We start from the raw sequence: 25,767 nt of genomic DNA, 5'->3' as shown, positions 1-25,767 counted from the left end.
CAGCTTTGTCAGGCTGGCCACATGACCTGGAAGCTGTACGCCGGCTCCCTCGGCCAGTAAAGCGAGATGAGTGCCGCAACCCCAGAGTCGGTCACAACTGGATCTAATGGTCAGGGGTCCCTTTACCTTTGCCATGTTTTAAACCAGGGGTGGAAAATTTGGGTCCCCTGCTCAACATTTCCCTTTGCATGGAAAACATCGGGCACACAACTTAGCTACAGACCCTTCTCCCTGTGCACTAAGGTACACTGTGACATCAATAAAAACACAACCGGGGAGATGCAGGAAGGAAATGTAAGTTGACATCTGCTATGCATACCTCAAAGTTTGATGCTGACATGATAGCTCCTCATCTGTAGGGAGTCCATTTGTTTTTACCTAAGAGAGCACTCCCCTATCTGCAATCTGAGATGGAACATGCCAGGAAGGACTGTACCACATGTTGCTTCTGCATGTTTGAACTCGACCATCTCTTAATCCTGGCAAATAAACACTTCTTGTTGTTACAGAAATGTCCCTACTTTGTCAGTGCAGTAGTCAAAGCGCTTAATATCCTAAACAATATAATTTTTTTAAAAAAATTCCCTCTTCCCTCCTTGTCCCTTTTTTTAGATTGTAAGCCTGCGGATAGAGAGTGTCTTATTTTGATTTTATGTACGCAGCTCTAGGAGCCTTTGGCTGAAAAGCGTTGAACAAATGCTATCAAAACAAAAAAGTCTACGGCCCCAAATATCTGAAAGGCTGCCTCCTTCCCAACATACACTCTCAGATATTGAAGATCAGGGGTAAGCAGGCATCTTGTAGTTATCACCACTCTCAGAAATGTGAGAAATGGTGGCCCGAGAGAGTGTTTTCTCTCTGGCAGACACTAAGCTGTGGAATAGTTTCTGTGATAGGCTCAAAACACGCCTTTTTACCTGGAGTTTGACACCACACAAACACACAAGGACCCACTCCAGATCCACGTCAAGGATACTGCCTCACTTTCTAACTGCATATATGCATAGAGTGGCCTATGTGAAAAGTACCTGTAAATTGAGGTGTATTCAAACCACTCCAGTCACCAAAAAAACCCAACAAAATAGAGAACTCTTGAGTAACTCATGCATACTTCCCACATTAGATGGAGACAACCAGTTTTAAGGCTGCATATTCCTGAGGAAAGCTTCACCCACACAGAGCAAATGGAAGTCACCCAAAATGTTGCTGAGACTGGTTGCGACAATTTTATTTTCTTACCGACTATTTCCATCACTTTCTTCATTGCCTGTCTTTCCTGATTGTTTTAAATCAAGCTATTGACACACAAAATTATGTGGACAAAATGGCTTAGCATGCACAACTGCTTGCTGATATCTATTTCTCCTCTTTGCTTTCAAACAATACAAGGTTACCAATTGAAAGAGAGATGGGGGTCCAGTGTTTACCATTTCCTTCAACAATGACCAGCCTGATGCTTGAACATCTCTCTTACCAAGTCACTATTGCAACCGAACATTTGTAAAGAGGAAGTAAACCACTCTGGAAATGTGGTAAAAATAAAAACAAAATCCTATCTGTGCCTACGGTGATGCTGCTATACAGATAAGAGTTCGGATCAGCTCAGTACTGCCAGTGGATCTTCAGGTTTGAGGGCAGCTGCTTCGTGCTTAACTCATCAAACTTTGATATGTCTTTCACAGGCGTGCTGTAGAAAGCCAAGACATCTCTGGCGGTCTTCATTTGGTGGAGCCGGGAATTAGGGACAGCACGGCCTAGATCTGTCGCCAGCTGTGCCAACAGAAGATATTTTAAACGGCTATCTCCCAATGATGCCTTTTGCCAATCCTTGGAGACCGAGGAGCCAAATATTTCTTTGATGCGAGACTCTAGGCGAGACTGGAGATCCTCAGGAGGGAGGTATTTTTTGCTTCGTGGTGGAGGACAGACCAGGGCTGGCTCCTCTTTCACTGGCTCTGCTGCTTCTGGGTCGCCTTCCATCTTCTTGCTGAAAGGAGGCAGAAGACAGCTTTTTAATAGAGTGTTAAATATGTATATCTCGTCATCTACGAACAAGGGGTTTACGTTATAGCCTGAAATCCCTGCACACACTAGCCTTATTACGAATTTGGGGCTCTTCTCAGCCTAAGAACGACCAACTGCATACCTCCTTATGAACATGAACCCAGGACTCCCATGTCCAGTTCTTAGACTCTTTGTTATGCTAAAACACCTCTGTTTAGGTAGGGACATCTTGCAGGACATCTTTGGGAGAAGGAAAGGCTAAGGAGTAAGCCATATACAAATCCAGAGTGGAATCCCTAAGGTGGTTGGGTGGCACTTAGTATGTCTCCTTCCAGCAACTCCTGCAGCCAAGCTAGTGCCAAACGTATTGTTCTGCTTTCCTTTGGACATTAGCAAGGCCGAGGGGGGCGGGTCTTGTTGTCTGGGCAACCCAGGACCCCCATACACACTGCCCAGGCAGTGTCTCCATTGTTTCCTGAGACAGACAGATGCCAACAATAGTTTATGTAGGGATTGATCGCAAACCCTCCATGTGTCCCTATTTGATCCCAGAATGTTCCGCTGTTCCATAGGACCTCCCTATTTTCATCGGAGAAATGTTGGGAGGATGTGGAGTTATGCAACCCCCAAGCCAAGGAGACAAGTAACTATGCAACCTTTAGAAGACATCTGAAGGCAGCCCTGTATAGGGAAATTTTCTCATATTTAATGTTCTAGTATATTTTTATAAATGTTGGAAGCTGCACAGAGTGGCTGTGGCAACCCCATCAGATGGACTGAGTACAAATAATAACACTATTAACATTATGCAATAGGACGTCCCTATTTTTATCGGAGAAATGACGGGAGGGTATGAGATACGTTTCCTCCCCATGTGCAATCCCAAACAGCTCAACTTCCCATTATTAGTACTGCTTTTTAAACCCCCTTTTATTTTTCAAAAAAAATTAATATTCATTTTATACCAACACTTACCAAAACAAAAATAATACAATACAACAAAAAACACAACAAACCAAACACAAACAATACAAATATTCTCTTATCTTTCCATCTATTTCTAACCATTGTTATGTGGACTTATCCAAGTCCCCCCTGTCTGGTTTTCATTTCAACTCGTCTTTAGCAGTTTCATAAATCATAATCATAACATTTTTTACAACTTAACCATTACTATAAATTCCTCACATTATAACACTTACATATATCCATTTTACATTCTAAACTATCTTCTACTTCTAACCCTACAGCCTGAAATTTAACTTTTTAACCCCCCCTTTTAAGCATAGCTGTCAACTTGCGGATTTGAAAATAAGGGATCAGCAGCCTCACCTGCCCCAGGGACAGTCTACGCCTCCCCCCCTTTTTTTGCTGGAAATTCCCTTCTTCCAGCGCCGTTTCCCGCTGCTATCCAGATGTTTTGGCCTACAACTCCCATGATCCCTAGCTAGCAGGACCAGTGGTTGGGGAAGATGGGAATTGTAGTCCAAAACATCTGGAGGGCCGCAGGTTTGACATGCCTGGTACGGTATATCTAACGATCCAGGATAGCAGCGGGAAACGGCGCTGGAAGAAGGGAATTTCCAGCAAAAAAAAGGGGGGGGGAGGCTGACAGCTATGCTTTTAAGCCTTCGGATTCACAAAGGCGTGGAGACCAAAAATTGGGAGGGGGACCTGCCCATTGCGGGGAATCAGGCACCTAATATTGAAGGCAAGAAGCCTGAAAGCCGGTTAAAGGAAACCCCGAGTTAGAATCATAGAATTGTTTGGTATGGATCCCGAGGGTCATCTAGTCCAACCCCCTACAATCCTGCCCACAGCCACCCCTGGGTGGGCTCGAAACCCCCTCCTTCGCCAACTACCTCACCTCACTCCTCCCCACAGCGTTCTGCGTGAAGGGACCCCGACGACCCGCCTGAAGACCCGCAGAGCACCCGCGGAAGCCGCCATTTCGGAACACGCTCGGAGAACGACGCCCTCCTGAGGGCAAATGAAGCCAAACGGAAGCTGGGGAGGGGAGGGGAGGGGTAACTTCCCGGAGCCCGCTGCATCATGGGATGAGGAGGGTTTGCTTTCCGTCCCACCTCGCATTCCTAAGCGAGAGAGGAGGGCGAAGCCACGAGTCGCTGCCTCGCTGGGGCTTGTGGGATTTGTAGTTTAAGGCGTGGAGGGAGGTGTCAAGTAAGGCTCGTGTGATTGGCTGGGCTGGCTCCAGTTGCCGTAGCAACCGGAGAAATAGCCTATAGAGGTAGAAAAATAACACGGCCACAGGTCTCATCGCTACTTCCAGTCACGAGTGGAACGTCACCTTCCAACGCGAAAGCGCATACAGTAGGGTTTTCGCTGAGACAGGCCAAGGGTTGTTTTTTTTTCCTACCGGAAAATATAGGATGATTGCTGTCGTTACCCCTTGTCTCTACCTCTATGGGATAGAGGCGGGGCCGGCATGTTTAGAATGGAAGCTGCTCTTTCCAGCTTCCGGTGCCAGCACTAAAAGCTCAGAGCCTTTGCATACCCTCCAGCATTTATTCGATGAAAATAGGGATGTCCTAAGACCTAAGGAAAAGCAGGACATATTCAGGATCAAATCAGAAACCGGGGTGGCCTCTGTAAATCCGGGACTGTCTCTGGGAAATTCTCCCACCACCTGTAAAATGCATAAAAATAAGAAATGCACATTGCCCACCCTCAGATAATCAGATTGGTTATGGAGGGGATTTCTCCCACTCCACCCATCGAAATAATTGATCTGATGCTGGGATTTGCCCATTTCAGAATCTGTTACCAGGGAACAGAGGCTATCAGTCCCGCTGAATTGGAAGTTAGGCACAATGGTGTGGTAGCTGGGATAGCTTAGTCGGTAGAGCCTAAGGCTTTTAATCTCAGGGTTGTGCGTTTGAGCCCCATGTTGGACAAAAGATCCCTGCACTGCAGAGGGTTGGACTAGATGATCCTTGTGATCCCTCCCAACTCTATGATTCTATGAAAAGAAAAGAATATTGGCTCAGAAAGAGCTAATTTCAAATCCCTCTGCAGCTCACCAGGTGGCCAGTCATTATATCTGAAAGGGTTGTTGTGAGAATAAGATGAAGAAGCCCCATGTAAAAAGGTAAAGGTGAAGGACCCCTGGACTATGGGGTTCATTTCGCTTTCAGGCTGAGCGAACCAGTGTTTGTCCACAGACAGCTTTCTGGGTCATGTGGGCAGCATGACTAAACCGCTTCTGGCACGACAGGACACCGTGACAGAAAACCAGAGCGCACGGAACCGCCGTTCACCTTCCCGCTGCAGCGGTACCTATTTATCTACTTGCACTGGTGTGCTTTCGAACTGCTAGGTTGCCAGGAGCTGGGACAGAGCAACGGGAGCTCATCCTGTTGCAGGGATTTGAACCGCCAACCATCTGATCAGCAAGCCCAAGAGGCTCAGGGGTTTAGACCGTAGTGCCCCTCCCCCCCACGTCCATGTAAGCTGTCCTGAGCTGGTTGGAAGAAAGAAAGAAAGAGAAAGGTGGGGTGCAAATGTTGTAAAGTGCTCTTTCTCTTTTATCTGTTATCTTATATCTTGCTCCCTCTTGTATCTGTTAGGATATTGCTGGCTGTTGATACTGATGGTGTGGCTGTTGCTGTCTAGGTGGCAAACCTTACATACAGTGGTACCTCTACTTACGAATTTAATGCGTTCCGAACACACATTTGTAAGTCGAAAAAAATTGTAAGTCGAATCCCATAGGAATGCATTGGGAGAAAAAATTCGTAAGTAGAAGCAACCCTATCTAAAAATTCGTAAGTAGAAAAAATCCTATCTAAACCGCATCCAAGATGGCGGACGGAGCTCCATTCGTAAGTAGAAACATTTGTAAGTAGAGTTATTTGTAAGTAGAGGTACCACTGTATAGGGAAAGAGAGATGGCAGAAAAGCGGGCAGGGGTTGGCGGTTCTCCACTGATCCGAAAGCCCAATGAAACCTCCGTCATAGAGTCATGTGCAAGACATGCCATGCTGGCCTCACTTTCATCTGGGTACAAAAGCAGCACTGCCAAGTGCTTGGGGCTTGTGAAGTCTGGCTCCCTAAAAAGAGCTCTCTTTTTCTAACTTCCACTCGAATATAGCAAGAGCCTGGAAGTCAATTGCATACCAGTGGCACAATTATAGTTGGGACGTCTGCAATAAGTGATGGGAAATGTGCCCAAAAGTTTGGGCTAACCCTCCTTGCTTTGATGCGATGTCATTTAATCCCTCCACAAGCAAATCAGAGGGAACGCTAAATCAAGTAAATCAATCTAATTTGCCTGCAAACAGAGCAGGAATACTGCTCAATGTACAGATCACCTGTAAACACTCTAAAAAGGAATAGTTGACATGCCACGACAAAAATACCATGAGAGGGCAAATAAATGGAAATACACGGTTAAAGTTTCTCAATTTTTATTTCATTTAATCTTTTCACTTTGACAGGAAATTGATTCACAGTTTATACATCGAAAACATTATGGATTAAAGAGTGTGTTTCATGCTCTCTCTCTTGTCTGTTGTTGTATCTCAACTGGCAATGTTATCAGGGGTGGAGAAAGAGAAAAAACACAGGGGCTGTATGCAGCTCCCCAGTTGGCTATGGGAGACATCTTTAAAAAACAAAACAAAACCAGCTGCCCAAGGAGAGGATTAAAGTCAGTGAAGGATGGATCCATAAAACCTGTCAAGTTATTTTGGAATGTGTAGATGCAGTGAAGTTATTTTAACCTCGTGCTGAAGGATTAGAAGTGTGCCGTGGGACCTTTTATTCCAATCCATTTATTTGCCGCTTCTGATGGGGACGTAGTGTGAGATGTTTTCCCTTTGGATATCCTGCCAGCTGCAATGAGGGGCAAGCTAGTTGCACCGTTTTCTGAATTAGTATGTGTAACTGGCAGTGAAAAGAGACTGGGTGGCTGCTCCACTGGTCTTTCCAGAGGTGATGTATTGGCCTTTGCAAGCTAAGCCATTTATCTAGAAATAAAAATAACAGCTGGTCAATTTTTAAAATAAAATAAAATAAATGGGAAGAGACAACCAAACACCATAGCTGTGTACACCCACAATTTTTTCTAGAATCAATGAAGACTGAGTACTAGTCCATACACAATCTAATTCTATTCTTTCTTTCTTTCTTTCTTTCTTTCTTTCTTTCTTTCTTTCTTTCTTTCTTTCTTTCTTTCTTTCTTTCTTTCTTTCTCTGCCCCTAAGAAGCCCTTTGTGAGAAATTGGGAATCAGGGCAATCTCACACATTACTCAGCAAGAAACCCATGTTTGGGTGTGTACGCTAAAGACAGCTGCAACCAATCCCAATCCTTTTGGTGATACCCAGTGGTTTATTTCTTTTTTAAAAAAAAAGTTTAGGGGTACTCTCATTTTCCTACTCATATTGAAAAACTGCCCCTCAATGAGGCCAAACTTTGATTTACAAAATGTTTAGGGGTATGCGTACCCACACATCCCCCCAGAAAGAAAGAAAAAGGCACTGGTGATACCTATATGATTTACCTGTTTTTAGTTAACTTTTTGCTGCACCCACATGTTGACTTTTATGCATTCACTTAAAAACTTAATTTTTATTAAGATGCCCAAGTACCACAGGCAAGGTGTAAAGGTAAATTGATTGATTGATTGATTGATATTTATTACGGCCATTGGCCCATCACACAACAATTCCCATACCAACATATATGTACTTAAACCTCCAGATTTAAAACAGCCAAAAACTTACAAAAAACCAACAAACAAAAAACAAAAAACAAAAAACCAACAACATACAATACAATAAATTTGCAACATAAACATCGCCCTCTGCTCATAAATTAATAAAAGACATCAATGATGATATCACCTAATTACATCCTAATTTTTATTAAGATTCCCAAGTACCACAGGCAAGGTGTAAAGGTAAAGGGACCCCTGACCATTAGGTCCAGTCGTGACCGACTCTGGGGTTGCGCGCTCATCTCGCATTATTGGCCGAGGGAGCCGGCGTATAGCTTCCAGGTCATGTGGCCAGCATGACAAAGCCACTTCTGGCGAACCAGAGCAGCACACGGAAACACCGTTTATCTTCCCGCTGTAGTGGTTCCTATTTATCTACCTGCATTTTGACGTGCTTTCGAACTGCTAGGTTGGCAGGAGCAGGGACCGAGCAATGGGAGCTCACCCCGTCACAGGGATTCGAACCGCTGACCTTCTGATCAGCAAGCCCTAGTCTCAGTGGTTTAACCCACAGCGCCACCTGGGTCCCTAGGTGTACTAGGTTCACCTAGGTGTACTAGGTTCTAATCAAGTACTGACCCAGTTCCCTCTAACGCTATTCTCCATACTTCTCTGCACTGGTTCTTTTAATTATACAGTGGTTCCTCGGGTTTACAAACACAATTGGTTCCGGAAGTCTGTACTTAACCTGAAGCGTACTTAACCTGAAGCGAACTTTCCCATTTAAAGTAATGGAAAGGGGATTAATCTGTTCCAGATGGGTCCGCGGAGTACTCAACCTGAAGCGTACTTAACCTGAGGTATGAGTGTAATTGGTTCTGGAAGTCCGTACTTAACCTGAAGCGTACATAACCTGAAGCGAACTTTCCCATTGAAAGTAATGGAAAGTGGATTAATCCGTTCCAGACAGGTCCGTGGAGTACTTGAACTGAAAATACTCAAACCGAGGCGTGCTTAAACCGAGGTATGACTGTACTGTTTTAAAAGCCACCTTATACCAAGTCAAACCATATAATTATCTAGACTGACTGGCAGCAGATCGTCAGGATTTGAGAGAGGGGCATCTCCCAATCCTCCTTTGAAATGAAATTGGAGATTGGAACCTTTTGAATGCAAAGTTGGCTACATTCAACTTACCTTTGCCCGTTTGCAGAAGGCTTCCTGAGCAGCTTTCTTGTTCTCAGGCTTCCCAGACCAGGCAGCCAGAGCCGATGCTTGCAAAGCCCTCCCGTAGGAAAAAGTCAGCTTCCAAGGTTTAGGCAGAGGGCAGAGATTGATGGCATTGAGGTTGACGGAAGCCTCCTCCTCGCTTTGGCCCCCAGAAAGGAAGCAGATGCCTGCAGTTGGAAACAGAACGCAAGATACCATAAAGATTGAAGACTTAATTTGTGAAGATGTTTTTGCCCAACATTAATCTAAATTAAAAACATAACAAGAGAGAGAGAGAGAGAAGAAAAAGGAAATAGAAAAGAGCTTTCAAGAGGATATAGAAAAGAGAGATTCTTCCAATTCTTCATTTTAACAATGACATTCCTCTGATTGAACATGACTTGTAGGATAAAGTGATGGCTTGCCTATGAGGCTGAGCTAATAAAGCCCTTCGTCAAAAGACAGAACATTTGCGTTACTCAATGTCACTTGATCTGTGCCATGGCTTCCCGCAAAGAATCCTGGAAGCTGTAGCTTACCAAAGATTCCCAGCACCCATAACAAACTACAGTTCTCCAGCAGAAGCCGTGTGCTTTAAAAGTGTTTTCAGTGTACGCCGTGGATGCTATTCCACGGAGTCTCTCCACAAGTCTGGTCGATTGGCAGCCAGCAATGTGACCAAAAGTGCTCTTGCAAAATAAATGCAGTGGACATGCATCTGTAAATCAAGTAAAGAGCAGATTGGGGTGGCCAAGACACACCCTTAAAGAAAGGCCTGACAGATCGCAAGGGCTAGAGAATGACCTGGAACAGCCGCTGGGACAGTGCGATGGAGAGCTGTCACTGTGGCCATGGCCACCTCTTCGGGGGTGCACTTCTTGGGACAAGATTGCCCTGCAGTCACCATGTTGGGCTTCAGCAATGTTCCTTCCAGGTAGACATGGTGGTCGTTCAAGGCCTTGTACACAGCAGCCAGCACCTGGGACACAAGAAGAAGTCGAGGTGAAACATGTTTGAGTATTAGGGTGATGACTTTTTCATTTTTTCCCTGAAAAATTATTTCCTGTAGCACAAATGGATGAACTTTTGCCCATTAGTGACTAAAATGAGGTATATTCCATTGAAAAATTAAAAAAGGTTACGCACAAACCGCTTTTAATTTTTTTGTATGCCGTTTTACCATTTCATAAAATTGTATTAACAATTCTATATATATTTCGTATCAAATTTGGACACAACACCGGATTCCACAATGGGGACTTTTCTTAGCAACATAGAGTATACAAATGTCACACCTGCGCAAGGTAAAAGCCCCTTTTTGGGACCTCAAAAGTCAGCCAGCAGACCCTGCCGGGCATGCTGGGAAAAGAACCTACAGGAGAGGTAGTAAAACATCGTCTATACTGTTACTGCAGCTAAAAAAAAGCTTCCTTGTGTGTTTGATGACCCTATATAATGTTGTATATATGTGACTCAATTTTATATCTGCTTACAGTGACTTCAAAAATGGTCAAAAAAACTGATAAATAAATTTTTAAAAATCATTTTGTGTGTGAGGTTTTTTTTTATCAAATCTCTTTGAAAGTAAGATTTTATCTAATCTTTAATGAAAGCTCATCAAATTATGATACAGTGAAATGAGGTTGTAAAAAAGTCATCACCCTGTTGAGTATATATGTGTAGGATTAGTCCCACTTTATTCAAATGGGTCCACTCCAAAGTAAGAATGCACAGGATTGCTACCTCTAAGCAGAGTTACTCTAATTCAGGGGTGTTCTGTAGGTGGTATCTGACACCTAGTAAACTAGCAAAGTTGTATAAAACAAACTCAAATAAATGTTGGAGGTGTAAGCAGGCAGAAGGAACAATGTTGTATATGTGGTGGGAGTGTAAGAAAATCAGAAACCTTTGGGATAGTACCGTATCTATGAAGAACCGGGGGGGGGGGGGGAATTGAACAAACATTTGTTACAAAGCCAGAAGCATTTCTTTTGGCTTTACTAACACCAGATATCCCAAGCGATAAAAGAAAGATATTTTTATATGCCACAACAGCGGCAAGAATGCTTATTGCCAGAAAATGGAAGAGGGAGGAGATCCCAACAAAAGAAGAATGACAGATAAAATTATTTGAATACATCGAGCTTGCTAAAATGACAGTAATAATTAGGAACCTAACAAACCAAAAGTTCAGTAATGAATGGGAGTGTTATAAAATCTATTTTTTAAAAAAAACATTGTTTTCAAGTAAAACCTTTATTATGCTTTAACTAATTTTTGCAAAATGCAAAACAGTTACTATAAATAAACCATATAATACCAAGAAATAAGAAACATCTAAAGAAGGCAGTTAATTAAGGGAAAGTATGGCTCGTGTTGAGGTGGACGGAAGTCATCTGAAAAGATTAGAATGTTAATGATTGATAATTTAAAATATTAATTATTGGTAAATGGTGGAGGAAAAATGTTTCTTTAGTTGATATGTATTATGTTTTTGTTTATCTTTATTTTTGGTTTGAATGTTGAGACTGTTTTTACTTTTGGATTTATGTAAGAAGCGAAATTCAATAAAAATTATTTTTAAAGAAATACTCTACAGCAGTGGGGGGGCTTCCTGTTCAATGTGCACACACCACATGCATGTTGATGGATAGGTGCATAATGCACTTATCAGAGTGTGCATGTGCTTTTCTGCACAGAAGTCCCATTTGTACGGTAAGCCATGGCACAGGGACACTGTCCTCAATTTTATTTACAGACTCCCTGCGACAAAAGACAGCCTTTGGGCATACCTTTTCATCAGAGAGCCTTGAAGTTCAGAAATAAATCTCAGTTTAAAGGCTTTTTATCTGTGGTGGATTGGCTGGACACAGAGGAGTGGTGGGGGACACCAGCTAGGGAACCCCCCAAGGGAAGAAGGTTCAGAGTCTGGGGAGCCAGGGTGGGATGGTGATGAGTGGCCAGAGGGAGAAGAGGGAGCAGACTGGGAGGAGGAGAAGCTGAAGAGGTAACAGGGTTTAGTGAGAAGGAAGAGCCTGTGGCAGAGAGCAGTCCTGAACCAGTGTCAGAAGAGGAGGCTGGAGAGGAGGGAGGCCAAGAGGCAGAAATGAGTCAGGCTGGTGAAGAAGCCAAGGCATCTCCCCCTCCTCCTGCGACCAGCTCTCCTCTCCCCTGGTCTCCCAGAACCAAAAGAGGTATGAAGAGGGCAGAGCAAAGACAGACAAGGCAATGGGAGTCTCAGATCGCTTGGGAAGGACCTTAGGGAGGGGGAGACTTGGGGAGATGTGGGATGGCAGAAACCTTTGGTCCCCGTCATTGCCTCATAGGGGCAAGATCTACTGGGATGAGTTGCTGCGCTCGCTAGGCCTGGTCTCCGGAGCCAGCTGTGTTTCCTTGAAGCTTCACTAATGCAGTGTGACTTATTGCCAACCTTCTCCTAACATTACTGTTGAGGTCCAAGAACATGGTGAGCTGCTGATGCCACCCTTACCTTTTCTGTCACGTACTGGCACCGTTGGAGGTCATGGTCTCCATCGGGCAGGATCTCAGGCTCCACGATGGGGACTAGTCCATGCTGAAGATTCAAGTGAGAATTTAATGGGCATCTAGATGAACCAGGTTCTAAGTTCATACCCATAAGGAAAGGATCCCAAAAGCTGCCACACCCTCCCACCACCAAGCTGCCAGGAAAACACTGAGTTATTGAGAGGGTATACCTGTTGGCAGATACTGGCATAACGTGCCAGCGTATTAGCGTTCTCCTGGATGGCAAGAGTGGAGGGGGTCGTATCTGTAATTTTCAACACAGCACGCCACTTGCCAAAGTCAGCTCCATCCTTCTTATACTGGGCACAGCGCTCAGCAAGGCCGTCCAAACCTAAAGGCAGAAAAGAGAAGGAAGATGAAGCCTTTTAGAAGAGTTGTATCCCAAGGGCAGAGGGCTGCATTTTAAGTAGCGTGAATTTTAATCAGAATTTTAACTTCTCATGATTTCCCCCCTGGTGTTATGGTTTTATCGTTTTGCTTGCCGCTTTGAGGGAGTTTTTTTTTTACACAATCAAGCAGTGTCTACATTTTATGAAATAAAATTATTTATTATTTATACCTCGCTCATCTGGCTGGGTTTCCCCAGCCACTTTGGGCGGCTTCCAACAGAATATCAATAACACGACACAACATCAAACATTTAAAACTTCCCAATGCAGGGCTGCCTTCAGATGTCTTTGGAAAGTTGTATAGTTACTTATCCTATTCATGCCTTCCATAATAATAATAATAATAACACTAAATGTATACCCCGCCCATCTGGTTGGGTTCCCCCAGCCACTCTGGGCAGCTCCCAACAGAATATTAAACAGAATAAAACATCAAACATTAAAAACTTCCCTAAATAGGACTGCCTTCAGGTGTCTTCTAAAAGCCAGATAGTTATTTATTTCCTTGACATCTAATGGGAGGGCGTTCCACAGGGCGGGCGCCACTACCGAGAAGGCCCTCTGCCTGGTTCCCTGTAACCTCACTTCTCGCAGGGAGGGAACCACCAGAAAACCCTCAGAGCTGGACCTCGGTGTCCGGGTTGAACAATGGTGGTGGAGACGCTCCTTCAGGTATACTGGGCCGACAAATGTGGTATCACCAGAATTTTTTAAAAATTCTGTTTGGGACTGAAGCGCTCTCTCATACTTCAAGGTTTGGAGGAAAGAAATAGCTCACCTTGAATGGTGGTTTCTCCATTCGTTCCTGCCAATGGAGCTGTGCCTTTGTCCAGCTGTGGATGTTTAACACAAGCATTAGCAAAACGCTCCGAGAATGACTGTACAGCTTGATACAGGGCTGTCGCATCTAAGCTGTGGATTGGTTGACACATGCAATCCACTGGAATGAGCTTGATCAATGTCAGGTACGGGGAACCTCTGGGGCTCCAGATGTTGCTAAACTACCACTACCACCATCACTGGTCATTAGCCATGCTTGCCCAGGCAGATGGAAGGTGTGGCTTAGGCATAGGCAAACTGCGGCCCTCCAGATGTTTTGGACTACAACTCCCATCATCCCTAGCTAACAGGACCAGTGGTCAGGGATGATGGGAGTTGTAGTCCCAAAACATCTGGAGGGCCGAGTTTGCCTATGCCTGGTGTAGCGAAACAACGTCTGCAGGGACAAAGGTTCCCCACACCTGATTTATATGAGCTATACCAGGCTTCCTCAACCTCGGCCCTCCAGATGTTTTGAGATTTCAATTCCCGTTATCCCTGACCACTGGTCCTGCTAGCTAGGGATCATGGGAGTTGTAGGTCAAAAACATCTGGAGGGCTGAGTTTGCCTATGCCTGGGTTATAGAGTGTTGGACTAGGACGTGGGAGAGCAGGGTTCGAATCCCCGCTCACCCATGAAGCTCACTGGCTAACCTTGTTTCCATCACCATTTCTTAGCCTAATCTACCTCACAGGGTTGTTGTGAGGAGCCATGGACAGCACCTTGAGATCCTTGGAAGTTAAAGGGGGTATATGAATGATAATAATAATAGTAATAGTAATAGTAATAGTAATAGTAATAATAGAGCTACCACGGGCCCCTTGCTATAAAAATAGTAAGTCGCTTTTTACACCAAACTATAATGATAAAAATAGAAAAAACCTTAAAAACTAATAACAGCAATAAAACAAGACCTAAATTGCACACACGCACACACACTAAATTGGCATAGCTCAGTTGGTAGATAGAAAAAAAATATCTATCTATCTCAGTTGGTGGAGCACGAGACTTTTCATCTCAGGGTCATGGGTTCAAACCCCATGCTGGGTGAAAGATTTCTGCATTGCAGGGGGTTGGACTAGATGACCATTGGGACCCCTTCCAACTGACATCTCTGTGATATCCTACCAACCCCACTTAAAAGAATGAGCACGACAGAGAGGCCACAGGCACAACTTGAACTTGTTACCTTCCCAATTCAGTGCTAAAAGCCTGGGTAAGTAGAAAGGTTTTGCCTGGTGCAAAACAAGAGATGGGGATGCCTCCAGGCATGCTTTCCTGGGGAGAGTATTCTACAAGCAGGGAGCCAACACCGAAAAGGCCCGTTCTCATGTCACTCCTCGCCGCACCTCCACCAAGAGAGGACACATGGAGAAAAGTCTCAGATGACGGGACATAGTGTCCGGTTTGGTTCATGGGGGGAGCGGTCGCCCTTGAGGTGCAGAGATAGGTGAAACGGGAGGCGAAGACACTGGCCGGACATCTCAGCCTTCCTACAGTTAACTGTGGACAAGATATTCACCTTGATTCCAACCACGATGCCCTTGTCCTTGATGACAGCCGGGAAGAGCTTGCCAGTGCTGTCCTTCTGATAGAGGGTCTCGTGGAAAAAAATGACACCCCCTATCTGCTGATTGATGGAGGTGTCGGAAGAGAAGAGGATGTCTCGGAAGGCCCGGCGGTTCTCTTCTGTGTTCTCCACTTTGATACGCTGCAGTCGGTTGCCCATAGTACCTGTGAAAAGCCGCCAAAGAGCAAAGCAAGGTGGATAAAAATGCAATGATTTTTTAAAAATCGGATATTTTTTTTAAATCGGATTTTTTGATTTTATAAAGTTTTTATTGAACAAATTTGACAAAATACATTATCGATCATTGTAACCAATTAAATTTCCCCCCTTTTTATACCTTCCTCCACCTCCCAAGACTTCCCTCAGCTCCCCCCTCTGATTTGTTTGCACATGTTATTCTCTGCATGTTGTAAAATTGCACATATTCCTTATCTTATCTGTCCTACATTCTACTAATAAATTGTGGGTGTTTATTCAAAACCTGCCAAGGAGTCCAAATCCTTTTGTTGTCTTTTTAAATAGTTTGTAAAGAGTTCCCATTCTTTCTTAAAGTCACGGTTGTTCTTCTCTCGTAGTTTGTATGTTAACTTTGCCAGTTCAGCATAGCTCATCGGTTTTTCTTGCAATTGTTCTTTCATTGGGACTTCCTCATTCTTCCAGCCCTGTGCTAACAAGACTCTTGCCGCTGTTGTAGCATACATGAATAAGTTCTTTGTTTTCCTTGGCAGGTCTTGTCCTAAAATCCCTAAGAAAAATGCTTCTTCTTCTTCTTCTTCTTCTTCTTCTTCTTCTTCTTCTTCTTCTTCTTCTTCTTCTTCTTCCTCTTCTTCTTCTTCTGCGCTCACTCGTAGCCGAGTAAGATTGTCTTCCATAAACACAGTTTTAACAATGGGTCCGTAAGTGACTGTGGAGACCAATTCTGGATCCACACGTCCTTCCACAGTGGGGACATTGGTTTCCAGGCGGGAGTTGATCACGGTGTGGATTTGCCAAGCGTGCCTTCCTCTTAGCACATTTCTCCCTTGCGTCCTGAGTTAGAGTGTCTTCAAAGTCCATGACACCTTTGGTAAAGGCTGTTCTCCAACTGGAGCGCTCGCAGGCCAGTGTTTCCCAGTTGTCAGTGTTTATACTACCTTTTTAAAGATTTGCCTTGAGACAGTCTTTAAACCTCTTTTATTGACCACCAGCATTACGCTTTCCATTTTTAAGTTCGGAATAGAGTAGTTGCTTTGGAAGACAATTATCAGGCATCTGCACAACAAGACCAGACCAACGAAGCTGATGTTGAAGAATCATTGCTTCAACACTGGTGATCTTTGCTTCTTCCAGTACACTGATATTATTTTATTTATAACCCCCTTACATGCTGTGATGTCTCCTAAGTGTGATAGGTAAAGGTAAAGGGACCCCTGACCATTAGGTCCAGTCGTGACCGACTCTGGGGTTGCACGCTCATCTCGCATTATTGGCCGAGGGAGCTGGCGTACAGCTTCCAGGTCATGTGGCCAGCATGACAAAGCCACTTCTGGCGAACCAGAGCAGCACACGGAAATGCCATTTACCTTCCCGATGTAGCGGTTCCTATTTATCTACTTGCATTTTGACGTGCTTTCGAACTGCTAGGTTGGCAGGAGCTGGGACCGAGCAACGGGAGCTCACCCCGTCACAGGGATTCAAACCGCTGACCTTCTGATCAGCAAGCCCTAGGCTCAGTGGTTTAACCCACAGCGCCATCTGGGTCCCCCTAAGTGTGATATCAAACATCAAATTGATTATAAAATCCAAACATAATTGAAATATACCATACAGTAATTCCATCAAAATAAGAGAAACACCCATCATAATAATCCAACAAGTTTATTTTATTTTATTTTAAAAAAGCAAATAAAACAGTTAGGTCAAGAAGTTCAAGTTCAGAGGTATGTTTGCTAAACATCCTCAGGCTGGGGCAAAACTAGTCAGGCACCATTTGCTAATTTTTAATTTGGTTAATAACGACATTTTATTATTTTCCCATGTAGAAAATTAGATTTGTTACTCAACAATTAGATTCGAATTCAACAAAATTGGCGACTCTCCACTCACCCAATATCAATGTTTATAGGTTCCAGCTTATCAAACTTCATCCTGTTTCTTAACATATTCTGCTATTTTCCTGCACTTCAAACCCCTCTGTGGTCTTCATATATGGGAAGTAACTTTTTATATAGACTAGAAAGGGTTTCCAGCCTTCTTTAAAAGATTCCGAATTTGTATCTTTTATCAGTGTCATCATTTTTGCCATCTCTGCATATTCCAAGATTTTCATCAGCTGTTTCTCCTTCGAGAGTACTCCCTCTTCCTTCCATTTCTGAGCAACCCTTTGCAAATCTTAATGCCCTAGCTGGGCAGCAGAAGGGGAGATGGTTTTTCAGATAACTCATCACAGCAGCTCAAAGGGGGCGGAGGAAGCTCCGAAAGGGACAACAAACTGTTAGTGCTTTCCCCACAAAACTCACCAACAGATTCATCCGCGGCCAGGATTCCTTTGCCTGCGGCCACGATCCTCTTAGCCGTGTCTGAGAGGGATTTCTTCTGCTCTGGAGAGAGGGCTGGAAACTGATGGGTCATGATGGCTGAAAACAAATCATAATCCCAGGTTAGAAAACAGTCCAAGCCAACATTTTTAACCATTTGATGTTTTGTTTTGCATTCTGGATGCCACGCAAGATAGAACCAGACGATGCTATGTTTTAAATAGCAGAACAATAAGAGGGCATATCAAAAGGCGGAACTGATCTCCAGGGGGAATTTCTGAAAGGTGGTGCTTTCGTGTTTTTTGCATAAAAGAGCTCAACAATAAAAAGAACTTGATAATTATTGGGGTGTCCTGGCTTTTATTCTTGAAATATGGCAGCCTGAACATATAGCCAGTTTTAAAAATAATAATATTTTATTCTTTCTTCCATATAGAAAGTTACATTTGTTACACAAGAGTTATATTCCAATTCAACAAAAGACAATTGTGCAAGAAATATAATTGTGTTTTAAGGTTCTGTCTTATCTAATTCCATCCTCTCTAACATATAGCTAGTTTAATAAAACAAAGCAAAGCAAAATATGAGTTTGTTTGTTTTTTAAGTCCACCTAGCCAAAATGTAAAATGCTGCTTGTGTTGAAGTCGATTTTAGGTTGTGCTGGGATCCAGATTGAAATATACTCAGAGTTGAGAGTGAATTTCATGCTCTTTATTCAGCTTGTAGTAGCAAAAGGAGAAGAAGAGAAGGAATGACTCTTTCCCCAAAATGTCTGCTTATATACATTATTTACACAATGGGCCTTGCGTGATTGGCTACTTCAGGGCTGCACCTGTAGGCCAATCAGGTTGCAGATTCACTTCTACCAGCAGCCTGATTGGCTGCTCCTGCAGGCCAATCAGGTTGCTGATTCACTTCCACCTGGAGCTGGATTGGGTGGTTCCTGCGGACCAATCAGACTACTGCATTCTGGATCCTATTGTTCTTGGATTCAGCTCAGTACATAACACAGATAGTGCATTTTCTTTCACCAACAACTATTATTACCATTTTGCATCTTTCCCCCCCTGCTGCTACCTTCCTCCTCCTCCTCTTCTTATTCTTCAGCCAAAACCAGCCTCCAATGATGTAAGTTTCATCAGAGCAAGGATGCTGCCATCTTCCAGCTCCCATCAGTCCCAGCTAGCATGAATTAGATTTGCTCATTCCTAGCTACAGGAGACATGTAGTTTTGTGCTCAAGGAGGCCACAGGTTGGGCATTACACCAAGCTATGCACCTTTAACTGAAGTCTCAGCAAACTTATCTGCGTAGATTAGAGTGTTTGTTTCTAGGTAGCTATTTGATCTTCCACGCAGCAAAGGCTTTGCCCTAATGCTAACAAGCCCCCTTTCTTTCACCTCGCCTGCTTTGCTACTGTTTGCTAATGTGTAGCTTTTCACTCTTTCCTGGGCATTCTTCATGTGGAGTTGAAAGGTTTTCAGGTTTATAGGAACAGGAAGAATTTCTGGATTTCATGTGGATGGAAGCATGTTAAGCCTAAATGTAATGCAAGCTGCTTTGAGTCTAAACTGCTATCTTGTGGACAACACCTGAAACTGCAGAAAGGGGTTTGCAAGTCAATAATCTATACAGTACTGTATTCTGGGCTTTTCCCCTTGCCAAATAAATTTGCTTAAATCCCTTCTCCAGGTCTCAAATGTTTCTTTTTTAATCCTAATGGGCAGCATTTGGAATATAAATAAAATCTTGAGCAATACCATCATCTTTACCGCCGCTATTCTTCCCGAAAATGTCAAATTTAACCCTTTCTACCTCTCTATATCTTCTTTAACATTTTCCCATATTTTAGCATAATTATTATCATACAAATTGTCATTGGCGGAGTTTCATTATTTAGCCGCTGCAACACATTGGGGCACAGCAATCCCTAAAACCTTGCCTGGATTACAGATCACTGTTTTGTTTTGCTTTGCTTGCTTGCTTTGCCAACCTCCACCTTTTAGGAACTTTTAAGGGGGTTTCTGTACGTGATGTGGAGGGAAAGTGGGGAGCAGGTAAGGCTCGTCAACCTGGGAAGGTAGCCCACCTAGGAAATGGAAAACTCTGACCCTAAACCTCCAACTTAGAAAAGACTAAGCAGTAAACCCTACAGAAATCCAGAGTGGAGTCCTAAGACAGTAGGATTGTCAGTGCTTTTTTCTGGGGGGGGGACGACGCAGGGGTACGAATACCCCTAAACATTTTGTGAATCTAAGTTTTTCCTCATTGAGGGGCAGTATTTCAATATGAGTAGGAAAACGAGAGTACCCCTAAACATTTAAAGAAAAAAAAAGCACTGAGGATAGTGCATTGTAGCTGCAGTCAAGCTGGTATCAGATATAGAATCATAGAATCATAGAGTTGGAAGAGACCACAAGGGCCATCCAGTCCAACCCCCTGCCAAGCAGGAAATACAATCAAAGCAATCCTGAGAGATGGCTGTCAAGCCCTTGCTTAAAGACCTCCAAAGAAGGAGACTCCACCACACTCCTTGGCAGCAAATTCCACTGTCAAACAGCTCTTAATGTCAGGAAGTTCTTCCTAATGTTTAGGTGGAATCTTCTTTCTTGTAGCTTGAATCCATTGCTCCGTGTCCACTTCTCTGGAGCAGCAGAAAACAACCTTTCACCCTCTTCTATATGACATCCCTTTATATGTTTGAACATGGCTATCATATCACCCCTTAACCTTCTCTTCTCCAGGCTAAACATACCCAGCTCCCTAAGCCGTTCCTCATAAGGCATCGTTTCCAGGCCTTTGACCATTTTGGTTGCCCTCTTCTGGACACATTCCAGCTTGTCAGTATCCTTCTTGAACTGTGGTGCCCAGAACTGGACACAGTACTCCAGGTGAGGTCTGACCAGAGCAGAATACAGTGGTACTATTACTTCCCTTGATCTAGAATTCTAGATGCTATACTCCTATTGATGCAGCCCAGAATTGCATATCACTCTGCTTTCCTTTGGACCCCATCAGTGAGTCCAAGAAGGGGGTCTTGTCATCTGGGCAGCCCAGGACCTCCATACACACTGCCCGGGCTTGCACCCCAGGGAGCTCAGTTCCTTGCCAGTAACACCTAAGACAGTACTGGCGAACCTATGGCACGCGTCACCTGTGGGCAGGTGTGCCATCGCCCTAGCAGGGTCGTAGCTTCCAAGTAGTTGGAGGACTAAGCTGTTTAAAACTGAGGTTCCGTTGTATTTGTTTCCCCCTATTTGAACTGTATTTATTTTCCCCAATTTGAACTGTATTTATTTTCCCCAATTTGAACTGTATTTATTTATAAACACACACACACCCCTGGTGATGATTTTCTTGAGTCAAAACGAGAGTACCCCTAAACATTTTTTAAAGAAAAGAAGCACTGAGTTATACTGTACCATAAAATTATATATCAATGGAAATATAATTTAATGAAGAATGTAGTGCAATAACTTTTATGAAGGATTATTTATTACAACAGCCGTCATAAAGAAGAAACGTGAAACACACAGGAAAATAATGGCGCTTTGTGATAAATAAGTGGGTTTTGGGTTGCAGTTTGGGCTCTCGGTCTCTAAAAGACCTGCTACTCTTCACAGTTCCTTTGGGCTTTCAAGGTAATTAATCTTTAGAGTCATGAGGACTCGGATTCCACGCCACCCCCCCACCCCCAAATGAAGATGGAGACCCAGTTGAGATTAAGCAAGGATCACAGTGCTTCCTCCCCCCCCCCCAGGAGACAGCCCATCTAACAAAGAGAGTCGCCCCGGTTATTTCTAAGATTGTCATTCACAACACAACAGGTTTTTGCTTCAGTTGTTCATTTCCCAAATGGCTTTTTCTCTCCATTAGGGGTCAGGTCCCATATATAACTGCTGATCATGTCAGCTTTAAAATCAGTAATGTTTTCCCAAACACAAAAAAATTTCAATACTAGAAAAGGCTGCGTCGTTCCACGGGACATCCCGAGTTTAGAGACGTCAGAGGCATTTTAAGCAAACAAGGCTGTTTGCCTCATTCAGGTCCCTGGCAAAGATACAACAGGACATTGACACGAATTGTCAATAGTGCTGGAATTTAGCCATTCCCCCAGACCCCTGCTTAGGGAAGCAGAAAAAAAACAAACACAGTAGATCAAAATATCTGCTAATATCAGCACAAAGGTTGCCTTCTGTTAATGTTGCAACTGACTGGGGACCAAAGTACAGGAGTTTGAGGGAATAAGAAAGGGGAGATTTCAAAATTCTTGGTACATCCGCATTTTCCAGGTCACCTTAAAAGGAGGTGGTGTGGCGTGAGTTTGTATGGACATAGAGTTCTGCAATCTCTCCATGGATTTTCTAACCCAAACCCTTGCACGTAACTGCTAAAACTGCCATCTTTCCCTTAAAAAAACAACAACAGGCAAATAACGTTAAGATTTGGGCTGCACCTCTATGCACAGCACACACACTTAAAATGTCCTAAGAACTGTAGTTTGTTAAGGGTGCTGGAAATTGTAGTTCTGTGAGATTCTTGCAGGGGGCCAGTGGGAGAATTCCTGGCTAAGTCACACATCTTGACCTCCAAATTTGGGAGTCTGAGGGGGTCATGCGGAGTATCTGACCTTGCTTAATTTCTGGATATCCCTCATAATTAAAGGTAAAGGTAAAGGGACCCCTGACCATTAGGTCCAGTTGTGACAGACTCTGGGGTTGTGGCGCTCATCTCACTTTATTGGCCGAGGGAGCCGGCGTACAGCTTCCAGGTCATGTGGCCAGCATGACAAAGCCGCTTCTGGCGAACCAGAGCAGCACACGGAAACGCCGTTTACCTTCCCGCTGTAGCGGTACCTATTTATCTACTTGCACTTTGAGGTGCTTTCGAACTGCTAGGTTGGCAGGAGCTGGGACCAAGCAACGGGAGCTCACCCCGTCACAGGGATTCGAACCGCTGACCTTCTGATCAGCAAGCCCTAGGCTCAGTGGTTTAACCCACAGCACCACCCGCCCTCATAATTAGGGATTCCTTAAATGTGGGTTTTGTTTAAAGGTGCAATCACAGCATACATCCAAAGCACAAATAACTGACCTATGAGCCTCTTTTTAAGCTGCAAATGTTATTTAATATTATCAGCAGAAGAAAGTTTTTTTCTATTAAACCAGGATTGACAAAACCTTCTTCCAAGGCAACTGAGGGTCATTTCAGATATTTCCTTTACTGTCATTCACAGTTTCCTAATGTGTGAACCTGTAAACTTGGCTGTGGTAAAGTCTTTTGCATGGATGGAGGGTCGTCAGCAATTATGAAGGGGGGGTCTGGGTAGCACCTTTGGTTTCTGCAACAATCCTGGAGTGAATTTGGGTGACAACACACCTCCTTTTTGCAGGAGATGAAGATACAGTGGTACCTCGCAAGACGAATGCCCTGCAAGACGAATTTTTCGCAATATGAATGCATCTTGCGATCTGATGGTGACTTGCAAGACAAATTCATTTTGTGAAAAATTCATCTTGCACATTGGGGTTTCCCATAGGAATGCATTGAAATTTAATTAATGTGCTCCTATAGGCAAAAAAAGAAATTTCAATGCATTCCTATGGGAAACTGTGATTCGCAAGACGAATTTTTCGCAAAACGAACTGACTCGCGGAACGAATTAAATTCGTCTTGCGTGGCACCACTGTACTTACGAAAGCAAAATGTTCCGGGCACCGAGTCTGTCTGGAAAGGAAAGGTGGGTGTGCTTGGGACTTATTAGCAACCCCAGTTGCCTAAGGCAGCAACACATGTTGCAACTGATGAAATGAGCTTGCAAGTCTTTGGTTCTCGCTGGCAGGGCCCCAGATTATGAAAGCAGTTTTCCGCAGTCACTGATCAAGATAACAAGCTGGAAATGTTGAAATTTGTACAAAGGGGGGTTGAAAGCAAGGAAGGTACTGTGAGAGCCCAGTCCCGCCTCCTTGACATCCTTTAAGTTGTGAAAGGAGACCACCTCTATTTTTGTGCAAAATTTGTGCCTTGGGGAGGAAGAGTCCCTGTGAATGGTAGAGACACTCTCGGCAGATGTCTTACACATGGACAGACCACTTTGCTCATTCGAAGCATGACCCGAACTCTAGTCAGGAGGAATTCACCCCCAGATATTATAACAATTCATCCGAATACCATTTCACTCATTCTGTACCAGACACAATTCTTGCCTACGGTAAAAAAAATCCCTTGCATGGAACGATTATAACTACTGTCGTTCAAAATGTCAATATCAAGGCTGTACGAAACCTTCTGAAAGGCAATCCTGCAAGAAATATTCACTGGTTAAAAAGCATCTTGCAACAAAAACGACACACTTTCTTTGTGCTGCTTCTAGCAACAAAATGCAGTCAAGGGTTCAAGGGTTTTCTGTGATAAAGTAGAGAGAGGAGACATAAGGATACAATTATCCAGTAATAAAACACAAGCTTCTCTCATGCACGCACACACACACACCCTTCTCTATCAACTTCCATAAACTCTATAAACACTTCCATAACCTTTTCAGAACATGTGCAACATTCATTCTCACGCACCGTTTGGGTGGTTGTCTCTGCCTCTGTCGGAAATTCCTATTGGTGAGGTGGCTGCAGCCAAACAGGTCGAACTCTGCAACTCTGCAACAATTTATACCTTTCTAGTCACTAGTTAACTTTTGTCTTAGTTTTTCCCCCCTCCCCTCTCTCTTCCTCTTCTTCAAGCTGGTTGGAGAGGTGCAAATGCTCAGCAGCTCCGATTGGCTACTGAACAGTGACAGAGCTCAGCCAATAAAATGTGCCCCCCTCCTTTTCATGTGCAAACAGATCCTTCCTACCTATAGGATGTAACATACTGTACAGGCATTATGGTAGCAGGCAGAAGATAGCTGAGTTTTTCTGCAAGGAGGCTGACAGCACCATCATGTCTGAAAAGCCAGCCCCCCTCAATTCAGGCATGCTTATTCCTTTTAAAATTCTACTCCTAGGAGGGTTGCCAGACTCAATAGACGACGGGACTTCTGTGCTTTTAATTGCCCTGCTCTCTTTTGAGTCTGGAAACCTTAAAGAGAAACCAGCAGACCCGTTGCTTGGAAATTAAACAAAGGGCCTGCTGGTTTCTCTTTAAGGTTTCCAGACTCAAAAGAGAGCAGGGCAATTAAAGGCACAGAAGCCCTGTCCTCTATTGAGTCTGGCAACCCTAGCTCCTAGATACATGTTTGTATACAGGTCATTTCAAAAGGCTCTTCCATGTATGCATTTGCATGAACTTCTCTGTAGGAGGTCGCTTAGGGTTGCTATTTTGACAGGCCTGGGTGGGATTTTTTTCCTCCCTAGACAGATGGCCAGAATGAAAAGAGGCAAAGGAATGCTGCATTTCCAGTGAAGCTGCTTTAAAATTTTGCAACAAACCCAGGTAATGTCATAGGCCACATGCATACTCTAGATTTAAAGCCCTGTGATATCATGGCTTCCCCTAAAGAATACTGGGAGCTGTGGTTTGTTCAACATGCTGAGAATTGCTAGGAGACCCCTGTTCCTCACACAGAACTACAACTACCTGAATGGTTTTACAGTCAACCCCTCTTCCCAGAGAACATTATTTTAAACTCCCAAAGAGTAGTTTTGCTTCTTCTTCATCATCATCATCATCATCAACAACAACAACAATTTATTTATACCCCGCCCAGCTGGGTGGCTCCCAACAGATTAAAAACAGAATAAAACATCAAACATTAAAAACCTCCCTAAGCAGGAGATCTTCTATAAACAGAGATCATCAGGGGGTTTGGGCTGGGTGTTCATCAGTATAAACAAGGTTACCTTGTTTATTACCTTGACATCTGATGGGAGGGAATTCCACAGGGCATATTGATGAACACCCAGCCCAAAGCCCCTGATGATCTCTCCCAGTGGCTTCATATAGATGTTAAAAAGCATGGGGGAGAGGACAGAACCCTGAGGCACCCCACAAGTGAGAGCCCAGGGGTCCGAACACTCATCCCCCAGCACCACATTCTGGA

General features: G+C 43.9%; 2 protein-coding genes across 2 annotated transcripts; both read right to left on the bottom strand.

Annotated features, from left to right (window-relative positions):
* Positions 1-1,203: 1,203 nt before the first annotated feature.
* On the bottom strand, positions 1,204-3,963 carry MRPL50 (mitochondrial ribosomal protein L50). The gene is made up of 2 exons (XM_035140994.3): positions 3,872-3,963; positions 1,204-1,987 (listed from the first exon to the last, which is right to left on the bottom strand). The coding sequence occupies exons 1-2, from the start codon at positions 3,952-3,954 to the stop codon at positions 1,603-1,605; spliced, it is 468 nt and encodes a 155-aa protein (XP_034996885.2). The 5' UTR covers positions 3,955-3,963; the 3' UTR covers positions 1,204-1,602.
* Positions 3,964-6,414: 2,451 nt separating this feature from the next.
* On the bottom strand, positions 6,415-24,462 carry ALDOB (aldolase, fructose-bisphosphate B). The gene is made up of 9 exons (XM_035141131.3): positions 24,305-24,462; positions 17,716-17,832; positions 15,170-15,381; positions 13,606-13,660; positions 12,609-12,769; positions 12,383-12,466; positions 9,697-9,871; positions 8,881-9,080; positions 6,415-6,992 (listed from the first exon to the last, which is right to left on the bottom strand). The coding sequence occupies exons 2-9, from the start codon at positions 17,825-17,827 to the stop codon at positions 6,897-6,899; spliced, it is 1,095 nt and encodes a 364-aa protein (XP_034997022.2). The 5' UTR covers positions 17,828-17,832; positions 24,305-24,462; the 3' UTR covers positions 6,415-6,896.
* Positions 24,463-25,767: the final 1,305 nt, after the last annotated feature.

The sequence above is a fragment of the Zootoca vivipara genome, chromosome 15, assembly GCF_965207765.1.
Source record: "Zootoca vivipara chromosome 15, rZooViv2.hap1.1, whole genome shotgun sequence".
Classification (NCBI taxonomy): Eukaryota; Metazoa; Chordata; class Lepidosauria; order Squamata; family Lacertidae; genus Zootoca; species Zootoca vivipara.
This window is presented reverse-complemented; position numbering and strand designations above follow the sequence as displayed.